The sequence below is a fragment of the Aspergillus pseudonomiae genome (genome assembly GCF_009193645.1).
Source record: "Aspergillus pseudonomiae strain CBS 119388 unplaced genomic scaffold BDV37scaffold_180, whole genome shotgun sequence".
NCBI lineage: Eukaryota > Fungi > Ascomycota > Eurotiomycetes > Eurotiales > Aspergillaceae > Aspergillus > Aspergillus pseudonomiae.
Genome location: NW_022476172.1, coordinates 1 through 13,745, shown reverse-complemented (window position 1 = coordinate 13,745; position 13,745 = coordinate 1). Strand labels below are relative to the sequence as shown.

At 49.0% G+C, this 13,745-nt stretch overlaps 4 protein-coding genes across 4 annotated transcripts; 2 read left to right on the top strand and 2 right to left on the bottom strand.

The window, feature by feature from the left end:
* The first annotated feature begins 989 nt into the window (after positions 1-989).
* BDV37DRAFT_69519 (RNA-binding protein) lies at positions 990-3,228 on the top strand. Its single transcript, XM_032091079.1, has one exon. The coding sequence runs from the start codon at positions 1,303-1,305 to the stop codon at positions 3,148-3,150; it is 1,848 nt and encodes a 615-aa protein (XP_031934449.1). The 5' UTR covers positions 990-1,302; the 3' UTR covers positions 3,151-3,228.
* Positions 3,229-4,455: 1,227 nt separating this feature from the next.
* On the top strand, positions 4,456-6,314 carry BDV37DRAFT_69516 (mitochondrial 37S ribosomal protein mS45). The gene is made up of 2 exons (XM_032091078.1): positions 4,456-5,059; positions 5,283-6,314. The coding sequence occupies exons 1-2, from the start codon at positions 4,565-4,567 to the stop codon at positions 5,973-5,975; spliced, it is 1,188 nt and encodes a 395-aa protein (XP_031934448.1). The 5' UTR covers positions 4,456-4,564; the 3' UTR covers positions 5,976-6,314.
* A 317-nt stretch (positions 6,315-6,631) lies between these two features.
* Positions 6,632-9,833, bottom strand: BDV37DRAFT_69502 (uncharacterized protein). The gene is made up of 3 exons (XM_032091077.1): positions 7,848-9,833; positions 7,107-7,774; positions 6,632-7,054 (listed from the first exon to the last, which is right to left on the bottom strand). The coding sequence occupies exons 1-3, from the start codon at positions 9,334-9,336 to the stop codon at positions 6,698-6,700; spliced, it is 2,514 nt and encodes an 837-aa protein (XP_031934447.1). The 5' UTR covers positions 9,337-9,833; the 3' UTR covers positions 6,632-6,697.
* Positions 9,834-10,848: 1,015 nt separating this feature from the next.
* Positions 10,849-12,928, bottom strand: sho1 (osmosensor SHO1). Its single transcript, XM_032083920.1, has 4 exons — positions 12,421-12,928; positions 12,196-12,354; positions 12,019-12,141; positions 10,849-11,966 (listed from the first exon to the last, which is right to left on the bottom strand). The coding sequence occupies exons 1-4, from the start codon at positions 12,556-12,558 to the stop codon at positions 11,448-11,450; spliced, it is 939 nt and encodes a 312-aa protein (XP_031934446.1). The 5' UTR covers positions 12,559-12,928; the 3' UTR covers positions 10,849-11,447.
* Positions 12,929-13,745: the final 817 nt, after the last annotated feature.

Here is a 13,745-nt window from a genome sequence, read left to right as displayed (position 1 = left end):
GCCGACCTGGCCAGACATTTCGATCTATTTTAACAGCAGGTCTTTCAGGGTCGATCGACTTTCATACCCGTGCTCAGTGCTCACAATAGCGCGTCGTGTCAACTGGATTGTCGGGTCGCGCATCTGGTGTTTAACGGCTTCGATTGGACAGCAGTTTAGTTAGCGTTCTTAGTCACGACGTCGTTGGTGATTAATTACTTGCTTTCTTGGGTTTAGTTCGGCCAGTGTACTTTTACTCACTCAATCTTGTCCTGGAACGGAGTCAGACTCGATCCGTGGACCAAAAGGACGCACTGCCGCCCCCAGTGCACTCAACTGACACCATCGTTCCCTCCCAAGTCCCTATTATTCATTCATTTTCATTGTTATTGGGGAAAAGACCGTTCCGGACTTTGCATCGGTACGCTCATTTCTGGTTTCTTACAACCGCTCTCTGCCTATTCTCTTATCAGCCTCTTATAGTTTTCCTTTTCTTTTCCTTTCTTTTTTTGTTTTTTATTTTTTTTTTATTTTATAGTTTTCCTTATTCCCTATTCAGAGCTCGCCTGTCAGTTCATTTCCCTCTGAAAATATATATGAATATATATATATATTGATAATATCATTCCTTCGGCATGATTACCATCAGGTAACGGCAATACATGCTCTACTATCCCCCGTCATCAACTGCCCATAGGTACTGCCTGTACCACTGGAGAGAACTTGTTACCAGCCTTACTTACTGCCACCCCTCTCCGGCCTCCCCCCCAAAACCCAATCTAACTTTATCCTTCCCCCGAACTCTCTCACTTCTCTCCTGTCCTTTCATTGCTCCATCGCCCTTCTCCTCTTCCACCTTTACTCTTTCTTCCCACACCCCCCTGATACGATTTCTTCTTCCCACCATCGCCTTCAACCATCCTTTCATCCTCTAGCCACTCCCTCTCGTTTCCCTTTTCTTCGCATTTGCTTCATCCGTCTATTCCCGTCGTGCGATCATTATTCATCTCCTTCTCGGTTGATCGGTCTACTCGGCCCGTTGTCGCATCGCTTCTTTATTCAATATTCACGATCTGTTCGTCCTCGACTCGCCTTGGCGCATCCCAACGACGAATAAATGAATTGATTATTATCACTGTCACTGTGGATCATCTTTTCAGGTTAAATAAACTTATAATCTGTGACGCACTTGTCAGCATTAGGCATCTGTCATCTGTTGCCTCCCGTTGCCCACCTCCCCTTACCTGGAGAACCTAATCCTGCCTTTATCGCTCGTGGGATTTGTCGATCCATTTAACAACTAGGATCATCGATCCGCGAGGCATGAGTGGCAGTTCGAATCAGTCTACCCGTACGAGTCCTGGGTCCTTGAGTACCACTCATCGCACGCCGTCCGTGTCGTCGGGCGCGTCGCCTCCACATCAGTCGCTTCAATCCTCTCAGGCGCCTTTAACGGCCCAGAATGCGATGTCGACCGACGTGTACACTTCATCCACATCACAGGCGTCAACATCACTAGGTCCCACCTTCACCTATCCATTCACACCCCTCGGTCCGCCGTCGGCCTTCGATAACATGCCTTCCGCCACCATGCGCCTAAGTGACGCTGATCGGTCGGCGCAGGGCCTCAACGGCTTCATTCGACCCGGAACGGGCGGCGCGATCCTAATGCGAAAACTTCCGAAGAGCACTAGTCTCGAGCTGTTGCGCAGCATGCTTCTATTTGCCAAAGATCTTGTGGATATTGAGTTTGAACAGAATAGCCCTCCCGAAGATAACGGGTATGTGAGCGCAATCGCACGATTTGGTACGGTCGCTGCAGCCGAAGAGGCGCGGGCCTTGCTCGATGGCAAGCCGAACTCCAATAACGATGCGAACATGATCGTGGAAATGTATAATGGCCCTGTCGGCTCAGCTCTGGGGGGACCCAGGCGCAATACAATTGACCACACCGCGACGCGTAGCTTATTGGGGGGTGTTACGTCTAATGGACACTTGTCGCGGCATTCATCCCGTTTTAACGGTACTTTCCAGAGCCTGGAGAAGCTGACGGTGGCGAACGCATCCAACTCATCGGCCAGCGATGCCCTACCTCCTGAGTCAAGTTCGCGTATCCATAGCCTTTTCTCGCCCCAGTCCCCGATCGGAAATGGTGTCCATGATTTGCCACGCGTCAGTGGTAAGTCAATGATTGATCAGGACCTCGACGAAGATACGGGTGAACTTCTCAAAGATCCCGTGGGCTACGCGGAGAATGGGCACTCCGGCTCTGTTTCCATCCCCCGTCGTTCCACCAATCCCCAGTTCCCCACGAATCAGTTTGCCAACTTGTCACTGGCGACCAATTTGTCCTCGCCGCCATTACCGAATTACGCTCCTGGTGGTTCGGCCCATATGGGAATTCCTACTCCCTCGACCGCATATCCTCAGTCGATGGCCAACAACATGGGTGGGAACCACGGGCTCCCCTACGGCAATCCACATACACCTCGCCATAGTTTGCCCGCCGCAAACCCGAACGACATGAACCCACCTTGCAACACTTTGTATGTGGGCAACCTGCCACCAGACGCGTCAGAAGAAGAGCTCAAAGCTCTTTTTATGAAGCAGCGTGGATACAAACGTCTTTGCTTCCGCAACAAGCAAAACGGACCCATGTGTTTCGTGGAGTTCGAGGATGTGGGCACAGCCGGCAAGTCCTTGAATGAACTGTATGGCTACAAACTTTCCAACAGCATCAAGACCGGTATCCGCCTTAGTTTTTCGAAGAATCCCCTGGGTGTTCGTTCTGGGCAGCCGGGTTCCATGAGTGCCTCCAACAATATTGCATCGCAAGGTGCAGCTTCTGGAGGTAGCAGCCTTGGTGGCATGCACAACCATATGTTCTCCACTGTCAGCGGGCCTCCCCCGGGTCTTTCGGCCCCTCCAGGCCTAGTGCCACCACTGCAGTTGCGAAGCAACGGAGCCGTGCATACCTCTGGCCATCCCCACGCGCCAGTACCAAACAACGGCTCCTTCCACCCAAATACTGGCCTAGGGATTCGGACAAACCATATGAATTCCATGATGTCCCCTACCACTCCACTCTCCGGAGGGGTCCCTGGCGGTGGCTCAGGACCGAATATGGCAGGCTTTAATTCTTATTACCCCGACTACATGATGGGTCGGTAGAAAGATGCAGCATATCGTGGAGATAATGTCCGACATGTTTGATGACGATCACTGGGTTTCTGGCGCATTGGGGATTTGATTTGATTTTTCACGAGCTAGATTAGCATTTGGAGGCTCCCCTTCCTCCCGGGAGTAAGGAATATGGGACTCTTGCTTCTATAGCTTGCTTGCCGTTTTCGCTTCTTCCTCCCCCATCCTCCTTTCGTTTCCTTGCAATGTACTTGAACAACACAGGATTGTGGGTCTTCCATTATTATTTTCTTTTGGGGGTGCATTATCGTCTTGACATCTGATTGATTTTTTTTTTTTTCCTTTATACCTTTCTGACAAGTGTCTCCTTATTTGTTTGTTATTCCCCTGTTGTTGTGTTTCGTACACATTCATACCCTGTGCTGTACTGCGATTTCTGAGTTATTGATAATAGTGTTGTTCGAGGAGTTGTCTCAAGACGAGCTTCGTCTGTGGTCAATCAGTGGCATCGAGTTCATGTCGCATTCATTCATCCGGCGTCACTGTTTTGATTCAGAGGGGTTTAGCAATGCTTTTCTTTCTACATGGACGGGACCTTATCGCTTTGTCCTTTGGGTTTACGAGGAATACCATTCGCCCCTCTCATTCTTACCTGCCTTCGTGAATGCCTGCTTGCTTGCTAGGTCAAGGAAGCGAAGCTCTCCTATCTAAATCAAAACCAAAACAGAAACAAAAGAAGAAAAAACAAAAAAAGAGCGGCATGATACTGGGTTTCAGCTTATTATTCCATCCCATGTTATGATAAAGGTCTGCGACGGTTACATGAAAACACCCATTGTGAGAGGCGTTCTTCACGGTCTATACACTGAGATACATTTCTGGGATCCTTTACGTCCGGCTTTGGCCAGTTGATTTGTAGCGGATTGCTCTTTGCTCTTTCTTTTACTTGCATTCTTGCGAGCAGCGTGGTGGCTTTTATTGTTAACTTAGGGAGCATATTCTGGGTTTTCTCATCCGGTTTTCTTCAACCCTTCATTTACACTGGCAGTTGGGTGGAGGAAAGAGGCGTACCTATATCGATTTCTTATCTCCATTTCGCGGGAATTTGCTCTTCGTGTACTTGATACATTCAATGAACTTATAATTGCTATTGCCAACGTGCCAATCAAGAATCATTGCAATAATTTTGAGATGTAAGAACCGTGGGCTCCATGAGCTATACACGTATGTCCCAGATGAGTTAGGCTGGTTGGTATAGACCACGTGATCACTCCGCGCCAAAAAGTTTCTTCCTCGTCCTCCGGTTGTTCTGTTGACATCTATTCTCTATACCACCCTCACCCCCTCGACAGACACCAATTGGGCCAACCTACATTGATAGAAGCCCGTTGTGACTTGATACCCCTTTTGTCCCTTAGTTAGACTTGTATTATACACCATCACCATGCCACCACGAGTACAGAATCAGCTCGTGACCAACTCTCTTCTCCCCTACCTCTCTTCCTCCTCCACCTCTACATCCACAATCTCCAAGATCCCTACCCAATGTTCTTCCTCATCAATTCCATCCACATCTCGGCGGACGTGCCGTTCCTTCTCTTCAACCGTGGCCTCTCAAACGAGACTGCGCAACGAGATGTTCACTTGGCTGAACAGTGAAGGCGCCGCTCTGAAAAACCATGTCCCCGGGTCAACGAACTATCTCACACAATTCAAGGAGAGAGATGATCAACCTGCCGGACGGACCCGCCCGTTCCCATTAAACCAGAACTTTGTCAGCGAGTCTATTTTGAGTGAAGAGCTGCGGAACGAGATCTACGACCGCGTCGTAAATCAGAAGAAGAGTGTCAGAGCTGTCAGTGTAGATCTGGGCGTCGACATGCGGAGAGTCGGTGCTGTTGTGAGGTTAGTTGAGTTGGAGAAACGTCAGCAACAACAGGTATGTATTTATTCTCTTTACCTCATTTCCCCCTTGCACCCTGCTCAGGGCCCTCCACCACAATGCAATGATGAGACAATTATAAAATCGATTAGTCTTTATGACCCGGTCTAACCGGCCGGGAATGGTTACAACGCCTAATATCTGATTGCATTCAATTCTACTTGATTTATTCTACATTTCAATTGTACGACTGATTCATCGCTAACCATTTGAATCACAGGGTAAATCACTAGCCCTGCCATACGCTCGGGCTATCCATGAAATGGTACCCACCACACCCCTATACGAAGACACTCGCGACAACCGCAGCCGCCCTCACGAGTCAATCAATGACCTTCCCGTCCACAAACTGACCGACCCCCAAATCTTCTATCCTGCATCCGAATCCCGCCAATTCAACCGTCTCGACGCTGGCCGTGTCTTCTCCGCTGCCCCAGCTCTCGAAAACAAGCAAGTCACTAACGACGCTACTGACCCGGCAGAAGCCATCAGCCGCATAACGCAAAACCCTTCCCATATTGAGAAGGTTGGCAAAGGCGAGGCCGAACAGCAAGTTCTCCAGCCCGCAGACGCCCGTATCCCGCACCCCCACCTTGTCGCTCACGAGCGCTTCCGTCAGGCTAAACCAACTGAATTCCGCGAGATTTTCAAGGCATATAACCAACGTCTCCGCCAGGAGGAGACCGCAGAGAAGGAGCGCAAGCGCCGCGCCAAGGAGCGCCAGGAACAGCAACAAACAAAGGTCCAGCCCGAGTCTTCGCGCTTTGAATTCCGCTTCAAGGACGTCGTCGTCAGTAAGGAGACAACCGGCGCAGACGGTCGTGGCTCCAAGGCCCCCGGTCTCAGGTACGGTGTCCCCAGCTACGAGCGGAAGAAGGGCCAGGTCAAGATCCCCACACGCGTGGAGGTCTAAGTCTGGATTATCACCGCTAGTCGGGATATCTTTCCAGTCTCTGTCTCTATATCAATACCTTCTAGCTTTCTTACGCTCTTGTATTTCTATGCTCCTCTGTACAGATATGGATGTGACGAGTCAGCGTTCGCTTGTACTTATAATTGAATCGAATTGACGTCGTAAAGACTGAATACTGATCAAATTTCCCCTATATTGACTTTATATCTTGGTTAGAGCATAGTAAGATGCAGCATCGTAGACAATAATTATGATCCGACAGCCTCTAAGATACTGGTCGGTGCTGTAGCACTGCCTAAATAGTGTTAGCACAACGGTCAGGCCGATGCAAGTTTACACCCGGGACGAATCATGGCATCCATGCCTACATCACCTATCAGGATATTACACATCTCAATAGAGAAAGCGAACATGAAAAATCTCGATCGTATGCTTGAGCATGCCCCTGGAGGTAGATATATAAACATGAAAAAAACCTGTAAAACACCACGAAAGATGAAGAAGCCGCCCCCTTTAAACCAGCGAACAACAGTGCTATAGAAGGAATCAACAAGGGCTATGCTGGGTATCCATAGAAGCCTAAAATAGCGGAACAAGCTCACGCAACAACATCAACCATGCATGTATTGTGACCCAAAAAAAAAAAAAAGAAAAAGAAAAAGAAAAAAGAGACCGGCGAACCGAGAGGGCCTAAAATCAGAATAAACGTGAAGTCCTGCAACTTAGACGGCATCCGGGGCCGCGTCGTGGTGACTCGAAGTCTCCTCAACAGGCACAGTGGTCAACGGGCTTGCAGGAGAGTCAGGTGCTTCCCCTCCAGAAGAGTCTTCTGGCAAGAGATCCGACGGCTTGGGAAGATGCAAAAGCCGGGCTGCCGTCTCTTGAAAAGAAGAATCTGGCAAGGCAGGAGAATATTTCTTGGTCACACGTCCATTTTCCAATTGAGCATGTGTAGGTGTCGCTGACGACTGGTTATCATTTGCATACCCTCGCCATTTGCGCCAGCCTTCAAAGTCAATCAGAGCCTGCATGCATCCCCATTCCGTAACCTTCTGCTCCAGCCATTCGAATCGCACGGGCTATCAATGTGTCAGCTTTGGTCATGCGTAAGGCACTTACAATAAGGCATACCTTGGTCAGGAAGTCATTGCAGCCAGCAGCTAATGCTTCATGTCGGTCACTTTGCAGACTGCTGGCAGTCAATGCGACAATAATGACAGGACTCTTGAATAGCGAAAGATCATGTAATACGTCCTCCTCTGTCAAAGAATCATTGATTTCGGGGTCTATCTCCGGCGGGGTCATCGCGGTGGCACTCGCAGCACTTGACCGTCCGGATGCCGTCTTAGGGAAAACACCTATTCCGTTCAAACGCTCAAGCCGGCGAATTTCTTTCGTCGCATCTAAGCCGTTCATAACGGGCAATTGGATATCCATCAAAACAAGGTGAAAGCCGCCTTCCCGCCACTTCCTGACCGCTTCCTCACCATTTGCGGCGCATTTCCAACGCACGCTAAGACGCTTCATGAATGCCTCTAACAACCTCTGGTTAATGACGTTATCTTCAACGATGAGAACATTAATGGGCGGCACAGTGCCCTCAATGAGTCCTCCGAACGCTGCACTCAATGACTGCGCAGGGCTCTTTTTGGGTTTTGCCGACTGACGAGGGCGAGGTGACGCGCCGCGTGCAGGAGGGGTCATCGATTTATTCTGAGGCGAATCTGGAGGTGGGACAGGTGGCGTAGGGACTTGTGGAGCTGGCTGCGGAGCTATGGCAGCTTGTTGGGCTCCAGCATCTGTAAGCAGTCAGTACACATCCTTAGAGTGGCCCCAAGCCAGTTAAATCCGATAAGACATCAGACAACTAACCTTTGGAGCTGGCCGATTGCCCTAATACAGTGGGCGAATTTGTAGTATGCCGGGTAAGAGGAGGCCGGCGGGTATGGCGATTTCCCCGGCTACCTGGAGAAGGTAATGGCGGTGCCATCCCAGTTGTGAGGATACTTATTGACGGGGCCGGATGAGCACTGGCACTGCCCGAAGAATTGGATGCATGGGCTGGCGGGGTGGGAATATTAGGGTGGATTGGCATGAGAGGGAAATATTCGTTATGTTCGCCGGGTTCAGTTTGCTCATAGTAGATAGAATGACGCGGGGACGGCTTCGGCGTTCGTCGTGGAGGTATGTCAATAATCAGGGCCTCCTCTATTGTTTGGCCGCCTGGAAAATAAGAGTCCACCACTGTGACCAATGGCTCCTCTGGACTTAGCATCCGATCCGGGGTTGCCTGTTTGTTCGAGCCTTCCCGAGCTGCGATGCGAACGACGATATCGGGCGCGTCGAACGTCTTGCCCAGCGAGTTGGCGTATTTCATTATTACTTGGTCGCGTAGCTCGTCGACAAGAGCATCGTGTGCGGTCGGCACCAAAGTGGCCGAGCCCCCTGGCCGTCTAACCCAGATCTTGCGTTGTAGCATCCCAGCAGTACCGGTGGCAAGGCGGCCACTACCGTCGTTTTCTAGGGAGGTTCTTGGCTGCTCGAGTAGATCGCTAATCAAATGCTGGTGAGACGGGGCAAAAAGCGATTGACGACGTGAGCCGAGGCTAGGACGTTTGGGGATCGAAACGGTACTGGAGATATTTCCTTGATTAAAGTATGCAGCGGAAGGATTCTCAGCAACAGCAGTCAGGGGTGTGGGTAACTGGGGCTCGCCGACCGTAGACCCTGTACGGTCCCGCCCTTGGTTGTACGCAGTCTGAGACGCTCCACTGCCCGAAGTCGGCAGAGGCGAGGTCGCTGTTGAAGCAAAAGGTAACTGTTGTAGTAGCTCGTTCGGACCAAGTAACCGCGGGGGGGCCTTTAGAAAGTCCGGGGGCAAGCTGTGACGGTCGGTTACAGCGCGGACACGATCAAGATTCGATTCGGACAGCTGTCGCTCCTGTGGCCCTGGGGTGGGAGTTAGAGGGTTTTGATTCAATGGTCCTGGAGCTCGGGTCTTCTTGCGTAGTCGTGATGGTTCTTCTTCCCGAGGAGATTGTGATTTCCCTACCGAGCCTTCGTCAACGGAACCGTAATACCGCCCCCGTTCTGCCGATGGACTCGCGGGGGGCACGGAGGTATCGTCCGAGATTGAGCGCTGAGCAGTAGATAACGAGGAGACAGAATTATACGAACGGGGTTGAGCGAAACCCTTGTCGGACGTGAGGGGAGAGCGCAAAGGCACTGGCGATAAGGAGTTGGTGTTGGCGGTGCTAGAATTTGGCACGAGGAAAGGTTCCGCCCCAGTGGCCGCCTTGACAGTCGACGATCGCCGCAGCACTTTGGCTTTAAACTTGCTCCAGGAATTGGTTGTCGACATGGCTGAGCCTCAACCACGACAGCTTCTTATAATCAGGGACCAGGAAAATATGTATCTTGTTTTAAAAAAAAAGAGAAGAAAAAAAATAATAAAGGAAAAAAAGAAACAAAGAAAACAGGCAAGGAAACAGAATGTAAAGGAGTGGATCAGATGAATGAGACACTATACTGTCACTTCCATTATTCCTATCTCTTGAAATGGTCAAGACGGCTAGAGACTAGGACCATCACCAGCACCAGCACCGGCGATGACAACTATAACTGTGGCACACCGTGCGGTGATGGACGGGGTAAATGGAAGGGCAGCGTTCCTCATCTCTTGTATAGGAGGAGAGGAACAGGAACGACCGCAAGTCAAACTATTTGATAAGACTTTCTTTCCACTGTTCCCCTCCGAGATGGGAAGGAGCGCGACGGCGGGGAAGGGGGAAACTAAAGGAAGCAAAAGAAGAAGAAAACGCAAAATGAAAAATGAGGGCACAAGAGGGAACGGAGAGCAGTTGAGGGGAAGTTCAGTTGTCGAACGACCCCGGTTGGAGTGGTGGTCTAGTTACTCAACAAGGCAATTGCTTCAGCAGTCACGGGGAATTCCTACCTTACTTTAAAGCCCACCGGGGGGATCTTGACCCGTACGATCCCGGTACCTTGTAGTATAATGATAGTAAATATAGTAAATAGTAATAGTAGTAGTAATAATACTAGTATCGGATGGTAATAGGAGAAGGGCGTAAATCCAGTCACTCTCTCCTAAAAATCCCAACGCTTGGGCCGCAAAGAGTCCCGGCGAAGTGAGACTGGTCAATGAGAAGAGAAGCGAAGGGAAATCCGACAAGAGCAATGATTATTGGGAAAGAGATTTCGGCGGTCGTCGCCTCATTTCGATGGTACATGCAGCGTTGACATGTCAGCGTTTTATGCATGTACAGTACCTAAGGGAACTAACTAGTTTAGAACCGTAGCTAGTCTCTGACACTATCTATATTAAGTCAGGGAGGTTTCATGAAACCATTGAAAGAAGCGCACGGACTCCTCGTAGAATTCCAATTGATCGATAAGATGGCACCGAACTATTGCAATTACATTCCCTTTGTTCTCATGGCTTAATAGAAGAATGCGTATCCAGGTATGTCGGTTCAGAAGAATTGCATTTATACTTCAATAAAATTGCTGGAGCTGCGGATAAGGTTTTGAGTAGATCCAGACCTATCACATGTCCAATATATAATTTACCGGGTCCTAATGGAGGATCCGACTTCGCACCAAGTCGAGACAGGTTATCCACATGAGAAGCCAACGGCTGGGGACCTTCCATTTTACCACCAATGAATTATCATGTTGGTTCCTCACAGAACTGAAGGCCACTCCCCTTAAAGCGATTACGGGCAAGGCCAAGATGATATAGCATTGTGGCATGATCAGCAGGTAAGCTTCTCAGTTCCAGATATCGACTCGAGCGAAGCTTTGAAAAATATAAATCCTCGGCATTTGGCGCACATGGAAACTGCTGACGCAGGCTAACAAGATGATCGTGATTGTACTACAACCTGGACGGCATGCTTTATGGTAAGAGGCACCAATGCTTTTCTTTTTTGCACCATGCCTCTCCTACGCTGGTCGACATTGTGTTATACTGCACACACTGGTAGCCGGATGGGATCCTTACTACGTTCAGAAGAGACAGAAGCTACACTCGCTTTATTGCTTAGAGCTGGAACAAAGCCTTGATTTCATACATTCAAGCAAAGCTTAACCATTCCAGTTCAACATGCGATAAATATTGAAGCATGTAATGAGCTATGTCCGGAACATGACAGCTGGAACTTATAGAGCATAATATATCAGCGCGCAGGTGCCCGCTCAAAGAAGCTCAGACAAAGAGATCGATAACCGAACATGCGCTTTACAAAACGAAAAGGAAGTACCGACCAAGGAATGTTGAAACAAGCAAGAAAATGCCATCAAGACGTAACGTGACTTCGCAAACCAGACTCGCGCCGAGTGATACTACTCGAAGGGTATCAATGATAATTTTTCTCGCAACCAAATGGCGAGGACCATGAAAAAACCAAAAAGAGAAGAAAGAAAGCGTTACACAGAGAAGCTCCATCCGGATCACAACAAGATCAGATAATTCGATGGAGCAATGCCTGTGTCTCCATTGGATTTCCTGGCCTGCCACCACCTACCGCTAACATCGGACACTTCCAATATCTCATGTTTGGAAAAGCTGATCTCATTGGCGTCCTCTGGGTTGGCATCATACGAATAGATTGCCTTTGCCCGGTACGGGTATTCGGTGGGTTGAGGAACCTCGTTCTCGTTGCCATTGGCAGGCAAGTTGGCGTTCGAAGGGTTGCCAAATCGAGGTTGCGATGAGCTGCGGTTTTCCGAACCGGGGGCGCCGCCTGGGTAGCCCGATACGGGCGATGACGTCTCAAAACCGTTGAGCTGTGCCGATGTATACATTTGAGGTGCCTGGCTGGAAGTAGTCTCGGGTCGGTTTCTGAAGGCCGTAGACATAGGTCTGCCGTTGCCATATGCTCCGGGGTGTTCCTTTTGGAGAGCGAACGAATCAATGAATCCACGATGCGAGGCTTGCGGCGTCGACCCGAAATAAAAGATCCAGATAACCTATTTAACTCGTGAGTTATATTCGATATCTTGAAAGCGTAATGTGACTCACTATCACCATAGACATGAGGATAAATCCGGCACCTGCAGCTTGCGACGCAGAATCGCTGCGATATACCAACGAATTCACACCAAGTGTCGTGATTACCATACCAGCGGAAAGATACCCCACAATCTGTTGCTGATCAGCTTGGGCTCATGTGCATAAAGGGCACCAGGAAAACCATACAGCTACACCGTAGACAGAACCAGTATCCGTACCAAACACGAGTGTCATCCCAAGAATAATACAAAGCGAATAAGCGACTCCCCACCATGAATAGGTGGGATAGCCACGGGCATTAATAGCCGAGACAATCGACGATATGAATGCAATGATCCATGCCAGCTACAAACGAAACCCAATTAGCATCAATCACCAAGACTGGATCACCCCGCTGTTTGAGACACATACTATCGAAATGGAGATCGTTGCAAGCGCGAACGGGTCACCGAGGATGTTGCTTGGGCGGAATCTCGCCATTCTTCGAGGACTTTCGTTGTATGGACTCGGCTTATGTAGAGATGAGGAATGCGCGGAGTAAGCCACCATGAATGTGGTAAGGAAAGGGCGAAAGAGAATATATAGGACGTTCGAGATTGGTTCTTTGCCGTCGGTATAAGTGGCCGAAGAGGTATATCCCGTCTGTGAATGGCGATGACTTTATAATCACTTCTTTGCGTTCTTTAAACAGGATGAAATGACCGAGCAAGGTTCCCCGGAAATATCAGTTGCCGCTTATGATAATTTATGGCATTTATCGATTAAGTCAGCGTTCTACTATCAAGCGGTTAGTTTCGTTGTGTAGTTCTAGACGCGAAGGATAAAGAACATGTAGATCAATTGGCGGTGGATCGAGAACATCGTGAATGATAACAACACGAACCAGTGACTCGTGTTTTTTTTTTTTTTTTTTAAAAAATACATTGAATAAAAAAAAATAGAAGAACAGAAGCGGTCAGCCAGCGCAAGTGCATGATCGTACCTCAGAGGTAAAGCAAGAATATTGACAAGGAGGCTGGTCAAGGTAAAGTTAAAAAAAAAAAAAATATAAAAAATTCAAGAAGCACTATATTCTGAGACAACAATCAAGAGACCAAAGAGCGTGTCCCTTGAGAGGTTGGTTGAGGGAAGTTTAGAAACAAGAATGCCCCTTGCAGGCAACAAATAAACAACAGCACCTGGCTGGAAGGAAAGATCAAGATGAAACGTTAGAAGGGATGACAGCAAAAGAGAGGGGGGAAAGAGTGGAAACGAGTGAAAAGTCGATCACGTAAAAGCGACTGATGAAGTGAAGGAGTGATAGAAAGTAACAAAGATGGGGAAAGTGAAGTGCAAAATGTTGAACAAGTCGAATACTTCGTCCAGTCGGGAAAAGGAGAGAAGATGGGACGGGAGGGGAAAGAGAATGTGGACTGGACACTGAGGCAGCAAGGCAGAGATGCGACGACGCTAGAGGACCACTTGGCAGGTTTCACACCCACTGGAGTTGGAGCGTCCACGCGAACCCCGTTTCCACAAACACACGGACTGCGCTTGATTGGTTGCTGTTCCTGGTTTGGCCCCTGGCCTGGAAGATCGAGAACGCATGACGACTGGTCCTCGGCCGAACTAAGTTTCTGTCGTTACTATTCTTATGCGGATTATGAACACTAGAAAGTAATGACACAGTTATGGACTTTTTTTCTTTCCTTTTCTTTTTTCCTCTCCAGTTCTGCCAATTACTCTTTTTTTTTTTT